Source organism: Ornithodoros turicata, chromosome 4 (assembly GCF_037126465.1).
Source record: "Ornithodoros turicata isolate Travis chromosome 4, ASM3712646v1, whole genome shotgun sequence".
Classification (NCBI taxonomy): domain Eukaryota; kingdom Metazoa; phylum Arthropoda; class Arachnida; order Ixodida; family Argasidae; genus Ornithodoros; species Ornithodoros turicata.
In genome coordinates, this window is record NC_088204.1 from 82,920,084 (window position 1) to 82,939,805 (window position 19,722).

Genomic DNA, 19,722 nt, shown 5'->3' on the forward strand with positions numbered 1-19,722 from the left:
ACGATGCTAGCGAACGACATAAAAAAAAATCCCAGAGGGAGGGCTGCCGGATTGGCGGTGCCTTGTTTGCAAAGGACTGTGTAGGTGCTTGGATTGATTGGATTTTATAGTTCATTACCATGGCGTCCCTCATCGTGCCCAGCTTATACCTGCGAACGTTCCTGACACCCCATCCTAGCAGCTATCGTGTTTTTAACTCAAGCTACCGCCTATAGTGTGATTACGTAGTAAATAACGTAGCAAAACCCCAAAATTTTCCCCGTTTGCTTACGTCATGCCGTTAACGGTCACGTGTCCTAGATGTCTCCGAAAAATAACGCGCGATTGCTCCCTTCTTTTTACATCTACCAGATGTCCCAGGGATATACAAAGTAAGACACTTTTCGAAGTCACATTGTGGGCGTACAGGTAACGTCGCATAGACGTGGCGGATATGTGCGACGTGTGCGACCTTTGTGGGACGCACCTAGGATATTTCTGGTTTACTGGGTGCTATGCGGTGAAGCCCTGTTTTTTAGGGTGTGGTTGAAGACCCTAGTGGTTGTTTTTGGGCACCTGAACAAAAATAAAGTTATTAGTATCCCCAAGAACACTCGCGATCCTCAGAACATCCTCAAAGTGTCATCGCGTCCTCGTCCATGATGGGATGTCCGGAGGAGATCCGGAGAGTGTCATCATGGGATCTTCCAGTGATAGTCATTTGCGTACATCCTGCGGCCGCCAGCCGGAGGACATATATAGGAGAAGTAAATTAGTTTCATAATACGATGTGCATTTCTATGCCTGCGCCCATTAATTAGTGTTTCGGTTTGTTTGTCATAGCTGATTTCAACCAAATCAGCAGTGATCAAGTATAAACAACAAAAATACTACAAAGAGAAAATACAAAAGAATACAGTGGTACAAATACACATTGAATGATTTCAACGGATACTCCATGCACTGAGTTCAATGTGCGATAAAATATAGCTTGCTAGACCTTTCATTGTGATCTTGTTGCCATGAACATCCGTGCAAGGTCCCTGACGGGATGCTGCACGGAGCATTTCCGTGGAAGATACAGAAAAGTGATGGCATAAATTACAGCGCGTGTTTGACTTTCGGTGGATGTTCTAAATCAACTAAGTAGGAAACGAACGTTACCTTGGTTGTATCCTCATGCTCCAAGGAATTAGTCACTGGTGTGTTGCTTATACATGAAATTGAATTAAACTTAGTTACCTCACCCTGGGTTTTGATTGAGATGCTAGGAGGACTCTCGCACATGCGGGAGTTCGGAAGATAAGCAATGTATAGTATATGTTTTATCTGCGAAAGGAAATGCCACTGTTGGATATTCCTTTCAAAGTCGGCTGTCTTAGTCTTACACATAGTGGCACATGACCTTTTATATTTTTTTGCTTTTTATACCACGGTACCCATTGTTCGTCATCGAAAAAGAATCAAAAATGAGAGACGGAAAATGACAAGCTGGTGGCCGAGGTTGAAAACTGCAAGAGAGAGAGAGAGCCCGTTTCCACTGTAAACGTCCTCTCACTTCTAAAAGTGAGAAATGAAAGCAGATCCACTGGAGGATTTTACATGATCCTGTAGTGCTCCTGAGAGTATCCCAGTGTTGTCCCCAGATGTTGTCCCTAGGACCATCTCTGGAGTTTCATTCTAACACTTTTCTAACAAATTGAGGATCATGTGGGGATATTCCCAGGATGTCACTGCTGTCCCGCAATGACATCCTCAGGATGAGTGAGGGATGTCAGCGTGAATACGGAGTACGGTACACTGCTTTACGTACTTGCATGTGGTTACTTTCGTGGCCCTGTGCACAATCTGCAATCGTGCCGCGACTGTGTTGTATTTATAACTATTAATGAGCAAATATCGAAACTGCGTTATAGGCCCAATTGTTTAGAAACTGCGAATGAAGTGTTGCCTCGTTTTCCCGGTAAATTATCATACTGAGCGATTCTCCTTAAAATGATCGCATATCGATCCTTGAAAAAATTTCCGAAAGCTTATATGCGGAACTTTTTCAGTGCTGGCACTGAAACGACATGTAGACGAGCCTTCCTCATCCAACTAGTCGCTACCCCTTTTGGACATTTTTATCCTGTCGGTTATTTAATAAAAAACAACACTAGAAAACAAAACTGCATTTTTTTTCCTTTATTTTTTGCGAACTCCGTGAATATACTGACTGAGCATAAAACCCTGACTAATGTACACGCTGAGTGGGACGAGCTAAAGTCAATGATAATGTCGAACGTATCACAGAGTCGGTGTAAACATTCATTCAGGTCCCAGGCTTAGCGGAGTTGAATCTCACAGATGCTTCGTCGTGACCGATCTCAGGGCACGCATTATGACATCTGGACGATGATCCGAAAACATGCTCGGACTTATTACGATGTGGTCGAAGTATTCTGCAGGTGCCCAGGACATTGAGAACCTGAAACAGTAAATTATTCAGAATTATGCACCCCCATTCTTACAGGTATGAACGATATGACAGCATCCACGTTTAGAATAATCCGTAGATATTTGCGTGATACTTTTATCTCGGAGTGAGAGACACAATGAAAGCGGTCGTAATAGGACATCTTCGGTCCCTGGTCGACGTTATTTTTGTACTATGGCCTTTTCATTATTTATGTGACGCATATAGATGACGAACACGGGACTCAAAAGTTTCACTTGAGCGTCCTTCTGTTGACATTCCTTGACAAGGGGGCAGGAGCGTAGATGAACTTTTAGCGTTAGAGGCATGTCTTCTGGCAGGGACTGAATTACCGGTAACCACCACACAAAGGCAGGGAGTAGACAACGCTTTTTACGCTAGGGACAAACTTGTCTCCGCGCTTAACTTGGCAGGAATTATGCTGGAATGTTTGAAGGCTCAGAGGAAGACTATTTTGATAGGGAACGACTCTCTCTGTGAGCACACCCATGAGAACAAGGAATGCTTCTTTTGCGCAGAGTGTGGAACACGTTTGACTAAAGCATGGATCTCTATAGAGGAGGTTAACTTGCTGAAATTTGACTGCTGGGTGGAGACAACATGACTTAGTGAGAGCCGCTTTAGTAGCGCAAAAAAAGGGGAGCTCCTTTGCAGGTAGGTACAGAAAAGGAGAGGCCATTTTGTGTCCGTGCCTTTAACGCTAATAGCTCATCTACGCTCCTGTTCTAACTTTGGTTCGTCAATGCGGGAATGCGGCTGCCGTGCACCTGTTCATAGACTTGGGCGCGAAATTGTGGAGCTCACCTTCATTGAACGATCGTCCAACAACCTGGGTCAGAAGCGTAGAACGGGTAAGAAATGTTAAGGGAAGTGCCTGAGGACGAGAACCGCCCTTCATCTGGGCGAAGAAGAATATCTGGTGGCAATGTATCGGCGGTTCTCGTCCTGAGGCTGTCCTCGAATGGCATTCATTCTGAAGGCGAGATATTTATTACGTTATGTCTCCTCCTGAGCTGTCCATCGCCACCACCATTCTTTCAAAACTTCCGTTCAGACTTGAATCATCAACGGTGGAATCCGAGGCACTGTTGCTGTTTAGGGAACTTGGAAATAGCTGCGGGATGTCCGTTCATGTGCTGCGTTTGAGTACTCTAGCGCTATGCAAGTAGGTAAACTATCAAACAGATAAAATGGCACTGACGCAGGCAGACTGATATGTCCATGAAGATAACAGCCGTCAACTAGACGCTTCAAGGACAGGTAAACAATGCCCAGAGGAAATAATGGTCTACGCCGTCCTAAGTACATAATCGTTCCCGAGTGACCGGTTGTCGAGACGCTATGTAAGTTCCTTCTAAAGCGGATCAGAAACTGTAAATGCGCCGCCAAATTAGTCTCCTTTTGTGCTACCCTAATCTTTCATGAATACATTGCAACGGATGGAGACGAAGCCATACTTCAGCCAAATCGAATAATTGTGATATAAAACGTCTCAAGCGAGCTGTCCTGGAATTGTTGCGCGAGAATGAAATAGACGTTTTGGTGAAGGGGATTCGGAACGTTGTTTCTTGCTCATTTTCGTTCAAGTTTCTCCTGAAGAATCGCAAAAACCGTCACTCAGAGTCGTCCTCAATGAAAACAACAGATGGCAAATGCTACTCTCAAATTTTCTTCAAGGGTCGTTTGCGGTCATTAGCTTGACGGATTATTTATCTCTGAACAACTCCGAGGAGTTCCTTCGGCTATAGCAACAACAACAACAATTATATTCTGACGATGAAGTGGGGAGGTTTTCCACTCTGGGAGTGCTGGGACGCTGCCCCATAGCTAGGGGGCCTAATATGAGTGGTGACAATGATGAGTGATGACGATGATGATCGGAGCGGCGACAGCGATCCTGATCGTGATCGTGATGGTGAGAATGTCCGAGAGGGCTGTTGGGGTCACAATGAGTTCTTTAGGCCAGTCGCCAAAAAAAAAAAAAAAAACTACATGAAGTAAGGCCGCCCTGGAGTGGGCCACGGTGTCCCAAGGGCCGAGGATACTCGACAAGTTGAAGGGGCGGCAGCCAAGTGTGGCAAGCTGTGACTGCAGTGTACGCCTCTCTTTCGTATAGGTCCGGCAGCGGAGCAGTATGTGTTCTACGTTGGCAAGTACACCACACTCGTTGCACATAGGGCTAGCCTTACAGCCTGGTAGCGATAGAACGCGGAGTGAAGGCCACATTCAGACGTAACCTGTGGATTAGCGACTTCAGGGGACGAGGAAGCTTTGCAGGCAGCCGGTATGACAGCGTAGGGTCTACACTTCGCAAAGAGCACCTGGTTGGCATGCCGTGTCGCCCCTGTAGGGTAGACCAGGAATCAGACAAATGCCTGAGGAGGAATGTTCTGTCTCCTCTCGAAAGTATAATGGGCGTAGAAGGCCGTTGTTGATGTGCAGCGGCAGCGTCGGCCTCGTGGTTCCCAGTTGTTCCGGAATGCCCTGGAACCCACTGGAAGGCAATGGAGTGAGAGCGTTCTTGTACAGACTTCAGGGCGGACAGGATATCTATCACCACTGAGGAAAGGGAACCGCGGATCCCATGTTTTTAATGCACAGGAGAGCTGCTTTGGAGTCGGTATAAAGTACCCATTGCCGCGGTTCACAGTTTTCCGCATATGTCAAGAATAGCAGGATAGCAGAAAGTTCAGCGGATGTCGAAGAGGTGCGATGAGACAGACGACACCAACGTGTAACGGACTCTGATGGAATGGCAAAAGCTGAAGATGACGTGTCCCTGGACGACGATCCATCCGTGTATACAGCAATACCGTTGCAGTATTGAGCCTCGATGAAGTCAAGGTTAAGTTGCTTAAGGATAACATCAGGATACCTCTTTTTTGTTCTTGAAGTCGGGTATGGAGACAATGACACAGTGACAGTGACGGCTATAGCACATTTTCACGGAACCAAAGCATTTGTTATGTAACTTAATGTAAAGGACTTTTCCCCCATAACAAACCCTTTACTCGTGACTAGTGCGTAGAAATTCTTTCCCCCGTGTCCCCACTCCTTCCATGCAGTCTTCTCCCCATCTGACCACATATGTATGCCGCTCATAGCTAACACGGAATAAAAAAAATTCTTAAGTAATCTAGTCAGTCCTCACTCAGGGCTTGCCATAACAGACTTTATGAAATTGTTGGGTTTGTATTTACAGTCAGCGGTTATTACCACTGGTGATGCTATGTAACGGTGCTGGACAAAAGTTTACGGAACACACTCTGGCGCATTCCTTCCTCAGAGTGACACGCCAGCAGCGAATATTACCGTACGGACTCACAAACAGGTGGCTGGGTTATCTAGGCATGCCCTTTCGCTGCTAGCGTGTCACTCAGAGGGAGGAATGCCCAGCACTGTATACTCAGAGAGGAAGTTTTTTCTTTGGCTCATCGACTACCCTGTTATGAAGACATCGCGTGGGCTCTTGGTCATCTGCATGACATCAGCCTGGTCGTCGCCGCTAGAGAAGTCCCTCTCTCGCGAAAGCGGAAGAGGCATGGTACGTTTGGCTGGTGGAGGGACAGCTGCGACTTGGCTAGGAAACTGACCTGCTGTGGCTGACTGCCACGACCTACTCTATACTAGAGACCTGGACAGCTGGCGATCCCCTATGGGAGAGACCGGTCACGGGTTAGTTACGTTAGTGACCGCTGTAAGCGCCACATGGCATTATTGGGGAGAGGGAATCACCCTTGCCACCGCCTTTAGTCTGCTACGCAGGGATACACAGGCTGTTGCTAAGCACGCGCTATTATCTCACTCATACTGCTTCGTCGTTGTCAACACAGCCTACCATACATCGCCGCGGTTTCGACAAGTCACGTGGTAACGAATAGTGCGAGCTAGCGCCAAATCTCATAGCCAAGCGGCGATTGCCAGAACTACTACCCCGGTGCTGGGAGCATTGCGGCTGTCCAGGTCTCTAGTATAGTAGTAGGTCATGCTGACTGAAGGGTACCAGGAAGGAGGTTTGAGCCGTGCTTTGGCAACAACATCCCGCCGATTCGAAAACTGGAGGGTGAAGTGCTGATAGTTGCAGGTCAGGACTCGAAAGGGGCCGTCGTACGGGGGCTGCAGAGGCTTTTGTAACGAATCTTGCCGGACGAAAACGTGTGTGGCACTCGCGAGGCCCGAGAGGTTTGAAAGGCACGGGGAGGAAGAGGGTGCAGCAACTACATGTCTGGAAAGGCGAAGTGTCGTGCCGTAGACCACCTCGGACGCTGTACTGCCAGCATCCTGCTTGACGGTCGAGGGTATAGCCAGAAGGACAAAAGGAAGTACGTCGGTCCACGATTCGCTCGAAGCTCGGACGGCCGTCTGGAGCTGGCGGTGGAAATGCTGAACGAGCCCGTTTGCCATGGGGCGGTACGCAGTCTTGCGAATGCTTCGGACATATTCGGACTTGTTGGCATATGACAGTCGTGATGTTGCCCAGCTCTGTGAGATCGACAACGGCGAGCTCTTTTGGCGGCCTCCCAAATAAGTTTCTTTCCCCCTTATTGCTGCCTTGCATTGCAAGTGTTCTCCCCTCATGCGCGTATTACGTGAAGGGACACAAATAGGGCGCTACATTTGCGTGAAAGCTGCCGACACGACGTGGTACACTTACCCTGTTGAACATTTTGTAAGAAGCAGTATCCTTCCCGGAGGATACAAAACGTCGAACTGTGGACCAGACGCCATGGCTGCATTGACTAGCTGCCTGACGTTGTCGGAAGAATTTCCCACTGCCAGGTGGTCTTTCGGTACCTTTTCTTCCAGTGCTGTCTCTCCTACGTCATCGTTACGTCCGTCCTCGTTGTATTTTGGTGTGATGCGAGCCCCGCAGCAAACAGCCGCGCAAAATTGGTACATCAGTTTGCTCTGTGAAAAGAACGAAATATTGTTCCGTTGCAAACGTCCAAATAGGGTGATAATGTTGACTCGTGACTCCGTGGATAAATTTTATCTAACAACTTGGCACCCAGCCCCTCGTGGAGGACGACGTTCCTCCGCCAGCTTCCAACCAACTGAGGTCACTTCAATGGGAAGAAGCGAGAAGCAAAGCGGAACGAAAATAAAGAAAACAAAGAGCGCTTCTGAAGCAGTGAAAGGGTCGTCAGTCCAATAACCGATGATCTCATTACAAAAGTTACCGTGGTTCTGGGCAGCACTATGCGGTAAAATACGATAGTTTTAAGATTATGAACGTTTCGGAAAACGTGTCAAAATTGCTTCCTACGTGGTTCGTGCAAAGGAAACACCATTCCTCATAAGCTCTCTTGACCGCGTCTGTGATCCCGGCGTTTAATCGCCTTGTCATGAAAGCAGTCCATCACAGACCATACCTTTGGTACATCAGCCTCAATGACCACCTGTATGCATTCCCTCTTGAGCTCAAAGAGCTGGGCCAACCCCGTCCTCATAATGACGTCGTCTCCGACGGCAACAGTAAGAACGCACTCTTTCGACAATCTCGCCAGGGTTGCGTCGAAAATGGTCGTCGGTGAATAGGCGTAGCATTGGAGAGTAGGGTACTTGGAACGTAGCATCAAAGATAAGACGGCCGTCACTGATCCTCCCAGGCTGTGTCCTGCAAATATTGGCTCTACTGAACGTGCACTTGAATAACTTCTCAGCGCCGCCCCGATGAACTTACATTCCGTCCACGGGGCTACATTTTGCATTGTGCGACTCAGAAACTTGGGAATTCAGAAGAAAAAAAAACAAAAAAAAAACAACAATGAAACATTAGTGCAGTCGTTAAATGCAACCACAGTTACTGAACATTTCAGGATTCTGAAAGTGAAAGTTAAAATGCTAGTGAATATTCTTTGTCTTCTCCCCTGTCAGCCCTCGATTTACTACGATGAATATTCTGCCCTTAGGGTTCTCTAATGGATGGCCGCCGAAACCTCAGCAGAAAGTACTCGGGTTCTAAGCAACCCGTACCAAGTTCTTCAACCGGATTCGAATCCCACAACCTTGGGCTCAAACGTTACCAAATGAGGCTGGTACAAATAAGCTTCCCCACTCCCAAAAGCTCTATGCCGTAACATCGCAGCGCCGGATTATTTACCTGTTAGGACGAGCCGGTAGTTGGGATGCTCGCGGAATGCTGCGGCTAATGGGGCTTCGAGTAACGGCAGTAAATGTTGAGCGCAGCGCAGGACGCCCAAGTTGCATTTACCGGCCGGTACACCTGCCGAGATAATTGTGGCAGAGAAAAACGGACCGAAAAATATTCTGGCATTGTTACGAAAGTTGTAAAGTTATAGCTCACCGTCAATATCACTAAGCACACCGTGGGTCATTGCAGTGTCCGTTACCAAGTCATCCAAGGACGCAGTTCCTCGCACGGCAACCACGACAGAACAAGTCTTGTGGTCGAAGGCCACGAAGAAAGGCAACCTGTACACGCCGTTGCTGAAGGACGAATACACCGAGTCTTCGGGTGCAATTTGAGTGACGCAGCGCAGGGTGGCAGCGTTGCACTGAAAGCAATTGTCTCCTACGATACGGTCGCTGTCCTCTTGATTCGTGCACCTTTAGTCGGGGTAAGACATCAACATGTGTCACTCAACATTGTTCTTGTAAAGAGTCGATGAATTAAAGGCCCTACCCACGTGTCTGTAGCTTTGAATACCTTATAGGGATGTAACAGTTGTCTAATGGCCGCTTCTCACGTCAGCGACTCACACATTTCACGTCCTCTGTCCGTGCGTATTTCTTCGCGTTTGTTACCATGTTACTTAACCAACACACTCTGTCATCTTCTCCCATCTTTCTATGCTCCGGAAACAGAGAGTATAAAGAGCGAACCAGAAATGCGTATAAGGAAAGGAAAAATCTAAAAAAGAAAAGACCCGAACGGACATTTCATCTGGATGTTAACCCGACGGTGGGGAATCAAGTTTGTTTGGTAAGGTAACAAGGGTACCTGCCGACTTGATAGGAAACTGTGTTCGACGAATATCCAAGGAAAACATCCAGGCAGCAGAGTATCGAATATCCAGAATAGGTGTGGTAGCATACCTGATGCCATTCCACAGGGTACACATCCACGTGCAAGGGTGCGACAACACGTAGACAGGCCAGCCATAAGAACCCCAGGCAAAGCGCAGGAAGTGAAGGGCGTTCTCAGGAAGCACCCTATCCGACGTGCCACCGCCATCTGGATAAATTCCGAATAAATCTCTCGCTCGAGAAACGCCCTCGGACGTACCTGTGGTAAATGGTATAGGACGTGGCCCGCACGGATTCGCAGAACTAGTACCGGTAAAGGCAAGACGCCTCTTCTGCTTCTTGCGCAACAGAACAAACGCCACGGCTAAGTCGGAAGGAACCACGTCCACATCCTGAAAGAAGAAACAACCTCTTTTTTAAGTTATTGGCCAACATTGTGTGGCTCTCACTTGTAATGGAAGCGGCAGAAGATTTTCTTAGTTCTTTCGTTATTCTCCGCAAGTGTGGTATTTGAAACCATTTTTACTTACTTGAAATTGAGCGCTGAACACGTCAACAGCGTGCTCATAGGCATCATCGTTATTCTTGTCGTGTCCTACCGCACAGCAATGTAGGAACTTCAACCTGCAGTGAAAAGTGGAACCGCAAATTTCTTCCCTTATTTCCTTCAGGTCGCACCTAATGTCATTCGTGAGCCTATAGAATCGCCCGCCTCAAGCAACAGTATACAACACCAGCACACTGTACAACGAGTAAATCTAGCGTTTGATACTGTATGCTGCCCACATGGACTTGTTTCGGTGGCTGGAAAGCCGCTAGAATACCCCCCCCCCCCCCCCCCGAGGGTCCATTCAGCCATATAGATATGCTATTCGGATAGCAAGAACTAAATAAGGCATCGAAAGCGACGACTTTTAAACCATGGATGTTATTGTAGAACATGCGGAGTATAGCTGCTTGTTCTGTCCCTGAGTCTATAAAAACAATAAAAAAATAAAATAAATGTTACCATGTGTGCGGCCAAACAACGGCTATAGCTACTTCGAACCCCCCCCCCCCCCCTCCCAGTTCTGGCACAAAGACTCACAGGGAGCATTCATTAACTTTCGTGTAGAACTGACGAAAGAGCTGACCTTCTCTTCCAGGACTTTCGAATTTTCGTGAGACTCTTCTCCGACAGTGCGAGGAAAACTTTTCGTATTTCTCCCGTGGCGTTGAGGGTGTCGTTTATTTGGCGGTGCTTGGGGTGTCCCAACGGGTCGTACACGTGAAACAGGTACAGGAGAAATAGGAGCAATGCGATCCAGGGCACCAGCAGTATCCACTGCGCAATGAGAATTCATAAAATAGGTTCGGCAAATAGGGTCGATCTGACTTACCTTGTAGAAAGACTGTAGACCTGGTGGCATACAGACATCCGTATAGTTGAATGCTACATACGTGGCATAAACTTGATAAGTAATCTCTGACAGATAGACTGCGAGCTTGAAATATAGCAAGCAGAGTGCGTGACGTCGAGGCCTCGCCTGATGTGATGGAAGATAGATTTCACCAAACATGTCCATCCAATGGATGCGAACTAAAACTTTCAAACAGCAGCGAATGTCCACTCCATACATTTTTCAGAATAGAATAGAATAGAAATAGAAAGAAAGAAAATGAAAACGTAGGTCGGCACTGGTGCGTTTTGGGGCTGTCTATTTGATGTGCTTTTGAGAGAGTGAATGTTGACGTCACTTTGTGACGTGGAGGGTTCCCCGGCCGTGTCCGTACCAGACGAAAGGAGACCTGCTACGTCACACGTGCTCTGGGGGAGTTCTCGTGTTTGCGAAGGACGACTCTGATGTTTGGGAATCCGTTGGAATACATAGTGATGAAGTTGATTTGACACACGTCAAGAACGTCGTTTCTACCCAGTCTGTGTGAGGGACTTCCGACGGAGTTCAATAAGAAGGGAATCAGGTGGTGTCCCTTTGGACAAGCGTATTGCGAAGACTGTCAACCTTCTCAGCATAATCTGAGTCGTCTGAGAAAATTCCCGCGTATCCATACACTTTCTCCATTAACAGTTCCAACCTTACAGAGGCGCGGGTGGTGACTGAAAGAGCGAAGTATAGTTCCTTGGCAGTTTGGCTGTTTGCGGCGAGTTCTGTTGGGAATCTCGCGTCATTTTTTTCTCTTTTTTTTCAGTCCCAGGATCCCGGGACGGGATTTGGGAATTCAGATAAAACCGACAGAGAGCGCATAGACAGCGTTTGTGCAGTAACTCTGATGTGTCCTGCTTTGTGTGTGTGTGTCCTCAGCGCTCCAAATGTGCTGGTTACATCCCTGATCATCCTGAGGACGTATGGCGTGTCTTGTACGTGGGATAGCAGTGTTGTGGGTATGTGATTTAAATACTTTTCCCATGAATTTCGAAAGTCTTTCTGTTGCTGCGTTGTTATTAGAAAGAATGGGCCTGTCGGAGATGTCAGCAGTGTAGAGTTCATTTGCGTGTACTTTGCGAATATTGGGAAGTAAGTATAATCTAGTTATCGAGATGAAGCTGATACCATAGCCGAGATTAGTGAGGGGTCGTCTGCCGTCGTTAGACACTCACGTTGAACATGGTTCCTCTTGATGCAACGATACCAAGCGGGATGTCCACTAAGAGGCCGGCTGTGGCAATCCCCACCATGCCGAGGTAAGTGGTAAAGAACAACGAAAGCTCCAAGCATTCCCATTGATTGGCGTAATATAAACAGGCGGCTCCTACTGTGAGCAACCTGTCGGGTAACTGACATAAATTATGCGTTTAACGTTTCTCATTCTATATTTACACGATGGTCCTAATACAGATATCGACTAGAGTTGGAACTGGGATGTCATCGCTACTGAAGTTCCATCGTCGACCGCAGGCGATGACCCCAGGCATTATGTCGGTGGCCTGAAAAAAAACAAAACAAAGTGTTCGTTAGAACATCTAGTGGCGGGGGGGGGGGGGGAGATAATTTCTTCTATTCAGAGCAAGCCACAAGTTGCAAAACGATACGAATTGAATATTTGATGACTTCTCGACGAGTGCTGCGCCGATGAGTCCGAAGTACGACACGACTGTGCGCACCTCGGAGCGCACGATCAAGTTATATACATATTCTTCACGTGCAGCCACAGAGTTCCAGATGTTTCTTTCGTATATGCACTTTCTGGCCTACACTACGGCCTCCACAAGTGTCGCTGACACCGTGGAACATTCATGTGTCACCGAGACACATTGTCCATACCGACCTCCCAAAAAGGCATGGGGTAACTTCGCCAATAATCCTCCCTTGGAGCGTTGTTATCTGTCATGTAAGGTAGAATTTGTATAAAAGGGGCTACCTCCATAGGTAGTTCTCTTGCTTGATGACAATACACACCGTGGTGGTCTCCCTTGAAATCCGCGTAAGCGGTGGAGGGAGGCAAACGGGAGCCGGTCCCTCATATACCGGAGGGGGGCCCATAAAACGGTCGTCGGGGCAGTATCGCTTGCGGTGCTGTTTTTTTCTTAGATCCCAGTGAAGACTGTTGAGGGGTGCTCGGATGTTCTGTGGTGCGTGGGTAGTTCTCTTCGACTACCCAATCCCAGAGCAAGAGGGTTAGCACACCCCTCTCTCTCTTGTGCCACCATCATCTCTCCCCTCCCTTTTTCACCCCCTCGGTGCACCGAGCCGCATCCCCGAGCAGGCTGACCGCACCTTCCCCCCTACATCGCCCCCCTCCCCAAAAGGCTAGCGGTTACCGTGGTACAGGGAGCATCCCAATGAAGACTACTGAGGCATGAAAGAAGGAAGTCCCTGAAAGGGTTAGTCAGCTGTAAGGCTCAAACCCACATTCTTCTTACCAGTTACTTACTGGGGTATGCTCCCATGTTGTCTGTGGTGGTATACTTCTTTTGGGCAACCCAAATCCCAGAGTAAGAAGGACTGCACGGGTCTCCCTCTTTCACCCTTCCCTCTCTCCTTGGGTGCACCATGGGGTGCACCGAGCAGCACCCCCGAGAAGGCTGACCGCACCTTCCCCAACATCAATCCCCTCTCCCAAAAGGCACATGGGGTAACTCCGCCTATCATCCTGGAGGTTACCGTGGTACAGAGAGCATCTCAATGAAGGCTACTGTTGGATGGCCGCATATTGTCTGTGGTGGGTAGTTCCCATGGACTCCCCAAATCCAGGGAGTTGCACAGCCCTCCAACTCATGTGCCACCATCATCTCTCCCCTCCCCTGCGTGCACGGAGCCGCCACTTGAGAGCAAGCTGACAGCACCTTCCCCCTACATCCCTACATCACCATCTGATATGGAATGGCTTCCTGCGCTCCCACAAAATTCGGCTACGGATATTTCAACGCGGGTTTCTGGATTTTTAAAACGTGGGATGGCTTTCAACCATGACCGTGTCCTATTCTGCTGTAACGTTTTTGCCCCAACTCCGGTAATTGAAGAGTTAATTAATGATTTCAGGTAAATGGCAATCATGTTGTACGCTCTTCGAGAGGATATGTCAGCCTGGCCGTATAGCCCTTCAAATAAATAAATAAGTAAATAAATAAATAATAATAATAAATAACCCTCCCTTCAAATCTGAGTTTCATCGTTCGCTGAAGAAAACACACTGAACCTGCCCCTGGTTTGATGGCTGCAATATATTTGAATAGCGACGCGCTCAAGCATTACGTCCAGTCTTCGATAAAAGAATGTCACATAGGAACGAGCGAGATATTATTCGTGATAGAATCTGGTCGGGTCACTTTTCCGACAAGATTTTTAAGGAGGTGCTCGGACTTGACTCGACCAAAAACAATACAACGCGAGCACAAAACGCGCTGTAAAAGGAAACGTCCCTCACCTCTCCTCCAGGACGATCAAATCCCCAGTAATTTTCGATAGAGATCCCGGGTGTACTTTCACACGACACACGAGGTCCGTTCAAGTCCTCCTCGGCCGTCAGTGGCCGTTCAGTGGCGCACAAAATGATACTTTCATCGCTTTCATGCTCGCGCTTTCTTGCGTCATAATTACAACCTCTCCTCCACACTCGCCTGAGTCATATCGGTTTCCTCCTCGCAAGACTCGCCGTTTGGCTGCGCAACCAAGCATGTAAGAATTAAGAACTTTTAGACTTTGTGTCGATGGCCATTTTGGGCCTTTTTTTTTTTTTCAACAACATTCGGATGATAATTAGTGGTTTTACGTCGCGAGACAACCTTATTCATGAGCGACGCCACAGCAGTCGGGCCGGCTTGCCCAACTGAGGGCCCAACTGAGGGAAGACCGCGTGTCTTGTCACCGAGCGGCAAGCTTAATTTCGAGAATATGAATGCGGAGACTCTACCCCGTTGCTGGTAGTGGGGAATGAACAATCAGGATCCGAGTCTTACGGTGTCCAAAGGTGTGGCGCTGCAGTGTTGTGGAAGGCCCGTTGCAAGGCTATCGCTCAACGGAGACGGAACATCGCCGTTTTCCTGCTGGTTCTATACAACTGGGCATTCTCGTGACTAATAGCTCGCAACAAGAGCTCTTTGCACTCGGCGGCGACGAGTTTCTGCAGCGGTGGCGGTTCCACCCTTCGCTTTTGATGCAGGGGGCTCCGTATCTGTCCAAGGTGTTCGTATAAAATTTTCCTACCACACAAAAAGGTCAGAAGAGCTTTGAGGGCAGAGTGCTGGCGGGCTGGATTTGGCTATGGACCAAGCAATTTCGATAGAGACGAGGGGGGGGGGGGGGGGCGAGAGGCATCTGGGAGAGTCAACTTGTCTGAAGCGGTAACGATACTGAGCTGTAAAAGTCACATCGAATCGTATTGGGTGAATTATGCAGCATCTTCACTCTTAAAAATGAGGGGGGGGGGGGGGGGCGTCGAGGTAGCTTGCCGTTGTTGGCCGCAATCAAGTGGGCATCGTCACGACAAAAAAAAAAGAGGAGAGGAGAGTTGACGATTTCAAAGTGAAAAATGAACTTGACCGCATATCACGCTCCTAGCCAACCATCATCTCGAATGACATCGTTATCTGTTGAAAACGTTACTCGTTATCGTTATCTGTTATCGTTATTTGTTGAAAATGGGTGGCCACCTTCTTTGTGACAATTATGAACAGCATAAGTGTCGCAAAAACGGCGTGCGCTTCCCGTTTTCAACAAATCAGCGCAGATAACGATATCATTGGAGATGAGGGTTGGCTAGGAGCGTGACATGCGGTGAAGTTCATTTTTTAGAGTGTTGGCGAGTGGTTTCATGCGGAAAACGAGCGTTATAGCAACTCTTCTCAGCATAGATGGGAGGGGGATGTCAATTTGTCCATTGACAGGAAGCAAGGGAAGTCGTCTATAGACGTCGAAGAATGGAACGACGGTCTCACAGTGCGCCGAGACGAGAAGGCTGCTTCTGCGGCGCTGTGCTCCAGTGCTATGTCCCATTGGAAATACACAGAGCGAAGTTCGCGTTGCTAACGAATTTATTGCGCAAAGCTTGGTTACCAGGATTTTTTTTTTCTCAATTTGCACCGCATAGATGCACCATCGTGCGCCGTCGGAAGTTCGTATGGTATGGAGGGAAGGCGCTATCTGCCAAAATGTGGGGCTACTTTATCTGCACCCACCCTCTACAGTTCGGACGAAATACAATCCGTCCGTCATAATTCCATGACATGGCGTTCGATCCCGGGAACAATAAATCGTGATTGGAAACTCTCCTTAGCGGCATCGAATGTGTTCCCACTATCGGACATTGAACGAGAAGTCGTATCAATCAATTCCGGAGCTTGCGCGTGAGACTAGAGTACTTTTGGAGGAACGCTGCACTGTTCAACGCACAATCCTAGCGCCACGCCACCACTTCTATGCACTCTAAAAAATGAACTTGACCACATAGCACGCTCCTAGCTAGCCAACCATCATCCTGAATGACAACGTTCTCGCGCCTGATTTGTTGAAAACGGGAGGCGGAGCCTATTTTGTGGTCATTATGCACGGCACAGAATAGGCTCCGCCTCCCGTTTTCAACAAATCAGGGGCGAGAACGTTGTCATTCGGGATGATGGTTGGCTAGCTAGGAGCGTGCTATGTGGTCAAGTGGTCAGCGTGGTCCGCTGAATATTTGTCATCGGAGGGCATGCGCGTCATATACCGGGACAATCGCAAACGTCCCATTCGCGGTTATACCCGGATAGTTTATCCTAATTAAGTCTGCATCCGCCGAATTAAGCCGAGCTTAACAAACAAACAACATTAAAATTGTGAATGGGGATGTCCCCACTTATGCTGCAGGACAGTGCACGTGCGTTGGTAGGATTTGATGAGTTTGGTGTTATCGGAGCAACGGCGTGTAGAGTTGGTCCCGTAGGCTGTGAGAAAAGTCAAGTTTAAATAAGGCGCACGCAAACTGGGGAGAAAAATTGAGTTTTTGCGTAACGAGCTATAGAGCTTAATTGCTGCATCGCAACAATTCAGTGGAGAGGGGAAAACACGTGGTATCCGATGTGGAAAGAACACCCGCAACAAAGGCAATCCTCAAATGACCTGAGAAAAGCCGCGCAGAAAACATTTTACTGACTCGAATGTTCAAGAACGCGCGACAATCCTTTTTACCTCGAACGGCTCACGGGAGCTAAATAATAGACACGCGGAAGAAAAGAAATGCGTTGCTAAAGAACGCAAAACTACGTCATTAGCAACACAGTCTGTGTCGTATGAAGTAACTTGAAAGAGGTCACGCTTGACATGATCTTGCAGCCAGGAAGAAAACCTTCGGGAGCCTAATTTCATTGTTTTCCATCAGAGTGACATCACTTATGCTTCCAAGGTGAATAATTCTCTTTTCCTAACTGTGGCATAACGAAGCAACGAGAACAGCTGTGTTATGGTTGCATCGAGCAGGTGTTTTGATCGCTGAACAATCTGCATGCAAGGTGTCCGGAGCGGAACCCGATATTGAACTTGTCAGAGGTCGTTATTTCGCCGCTTGCTTTAATCTAACGACAACAGCTTCCGTTGCTTTGCTCATTTGCTACGTCATTAGTTTCGAGGTATGCGCGGCAGCTTAAAATTTTGCAAATGTCCGACAGAGCTCGACATTCAAGGCAGTGCATAGCGTAGACAGAAGGTGAGGGGCTCAATCCCCTTGGCCTCGTACCGTTGGTAGTGCATTTGGGAAAGGGAAAACGGGACTGAAACCCTCCTCCCTTGTGGAAAGACCAGTTACAGAAAATACGTTACTGATTCCAGTATTCGATATTCGATATTCGAAAGGAAAACGTCGGTGTCGCTTCGAAACCGACGTGCTAGTCACGTCATGTAACGACCACACACACCACTTCGTGAGTAGCGCCAAGTGCGATCACCCGAGCAGCTGCGTGTGTTCCAAGTGTATTTCAAAGGCCAACTTCTCAGAAAGTGCGGGTGCCGAGTGAGGGGTCACTATGCGGAGTCTTTGCCTCGGCCCTACTGAAATATCCTATATGTAGATCCTGTACATATGGTGTTATTGGATATAGGACCTATAGGTGATATAGGTACCACAGGAGTTATATGTTTTTTAGGAGCAATGTAGGTATTACAGGAGATGTAGGACCTGTGTCTCCTATGTTATCTGTGTACGTGTATGGGGACAGGGATGAAATTTGGCTGTGGCGACACATGCATACACATGCAATGAACGAAAATAATACAAAAGCATATTGTTGCTATTACTTTCAGTGCTCCATTTCTGCAATGTTAAATGTATTAAGTGAGCAGATGCATGAAAACATGTTTGTGTCGTATTCTAATACTTGCGTGCCACATGCGCATGATTCGTTCGGTTCTGCAAGTATGAAGATTCAAATGGCAGAAATGTAAAGAACACATGTGCGCGTCAAGTTCGAACAAGTAAATAGTACATGGCCGACGTCGCATTTGAGAGCCATATGTTTTCAGTTGAATGGCGTTTGTAGTGAACGGCGAGAAAACATCCCCCGATCATCTGAAACTTGTACAGGTGAGCAGAAGACACAGCTTTGACATAACAGATTTGTCAACTCAGAATGGGATACTTTGTTCACATTCAGATTCAGTGCAAATTGTCACAAAACCTTGGCACTCGCTGTTAATATATAGTTAATTAGGAGTCAGACATCTGTACACTGTTACTTGGCGTAAAGAGGTTTTTTGAAATATTAAACCACTTCTTGACTGATGGCTGAAGAAGCAGACCTTTTTTCCCGCATTTAAGCAAAAGATAACAAGTTTTTCTTTTTCAAAAACAGTACAACACCCATTATTCGGACTTTAACTATCTGTTACGTGAAGGAGAAAGTCTTCCAAAAGCGCGATCAAGAGCAAAGACCATTCCTTTGCAGTCCATCCAAGATATAACTTGGCCCACCTATCCACGCTTGTCGCACGACTAGTCCGAAGAAGATAGTGCAAGTGAAGGATGTGATCACAAGGAATTGTATCGACATTTGTGTAAAAGCGTCTGAGGAAAACCCGCAGCAGGATTCGAACCCGGGTCACCTCCCTGCAGTCTCGGCCAGAGGAAGAATGCACTGTTGCATGCGGCAAAGGAAGGTGCCAACCACGTGATCCTACTTTCTACGCAAAAACGACGGCCGCGCCAAAAAGGACCGCAATAACTTTCTTTTGTTGATACTTTCCTGAACCTGCGTGACGTCGCCCGTTACGGCATTCGGTGTCCCGACTTCGTTGGTATCTTCACAATCCATGGAAAGTAACGCTTTGGTAACACAATAATGTTTACCGATTCGAAAGAAAGAAAATTCCCCTGTGTACGCAAGGGTCATCTGCAGGGGGAAAATTCGCCGCGGTTTGACACGAGAAGATCTATCTTCAAAAAGGATAACATTTTGTTTTTGTGAAGCTTTCTTGCATTCTGGAAATCCCACAGAAGAAGAAGGGACAACACAACAACCATTCTCGGAGTATGACGTCAGAGGGGGTGGATCTACTGACGTCACCGAAGGTCATGGAGTCAGCGTTGACCACGAAAAGTGCAGGTGCATGTACGAGATGATCACCCACTTGGTCGTAAATCAAAGATGGATCCTGGACGTGGACGTCCATCCTCAAGTTCAAACAGTGTGAAACAGATGGCTACCGAATATCGCCTCCATTAACCGAGTAATGCAGAGCATTTTCAGATCACGGTGCCCTATTTTATTGATGCGAATGATAATAATGACGATACAAAAAATACCGCGCAAACGAAACACTATAAAGACGATAGAAACATTCGAAACCTAAACCCTCAGGTTTTTAGATGGG

General features: G+C 47.6%; 1 protein-coding gene and 1 long non-coding RNA gene across 2 annotated transcripts; one reads left to right on the forward strand and one right to left on the reverse strand.

Moving 5' to 3' along the window:
• Positions 1-2,148: 2,148 nt before the first annotated feature.
• Positions 2,149-14,412, reverse strand: LOC135392176 (diacylglycerol lipase-beta-like). The gene is made up of 13 exons (XM_064622875.1): positions 14,312-14,412; positions 12,265-12,371; positions 12,045-12,210; positions 10,825-10,971; positions 10,579-10,769; positions 9,976-10,069; positions 9,705-9,837; positions 9,515-9,653; positions 8,763-9,025; positions 8,559-8,681; positions 7,828-8,072; positions 7,110-7,363; positions 2,149-2,446 (listed from the first exon to the last, which is right to left on the reverse strand). The coding sequence occupies exons 2-13, from the start codon at positions 12,357-12,359 to the stop codon at positions 2,320-2,322; spliced, it is 1,977 nt and encodes a 658-aa protein (XP_064478945.1). The 5' UTR covers positions 12,360-12,371; positions 14,312-14,412; the 3' UTR covers positions 2,149-2,319.
• LOC135392178 (uncharacterized) lies at positions 6,401-9,110 on the forward strand. The gene is made up of 2 exons (XR_010422174.1): positions 6,401-6,777; positions 8,799-9,110. It is a non-coding gene; the product is annotated as an uncharacterized LOC135392178 (long non-coding RNA).
• Positions 14,413-19,722: the final 5,310 nt, after the last annotated feature.

Bases quoted from the DNA above. Each gene is read 5' to 3' on its own strand.
- LOC135392176 (XM_064622875.1), bottom strand. From the start codon at position 12,359: ATGCCTGGGGTCATCGCCTGCGGTCGACGATGGAACTTCAGTAGCGAT. The intron at 9,026-9,514 runs GTATGCTACCAC...CCCCGACTAAAG, and splicing joins ACCCTGTGGAATGGCATCAG to GTGCACGAATCAAGAGGACA. The intron at 2,447-7,109 runs GTAAGTGTACCA...TTACTGTTTCAG, and splicing joins CTTACAAAATGTTCAACAGG to GTTCTCAATGTCCTGGGCAC.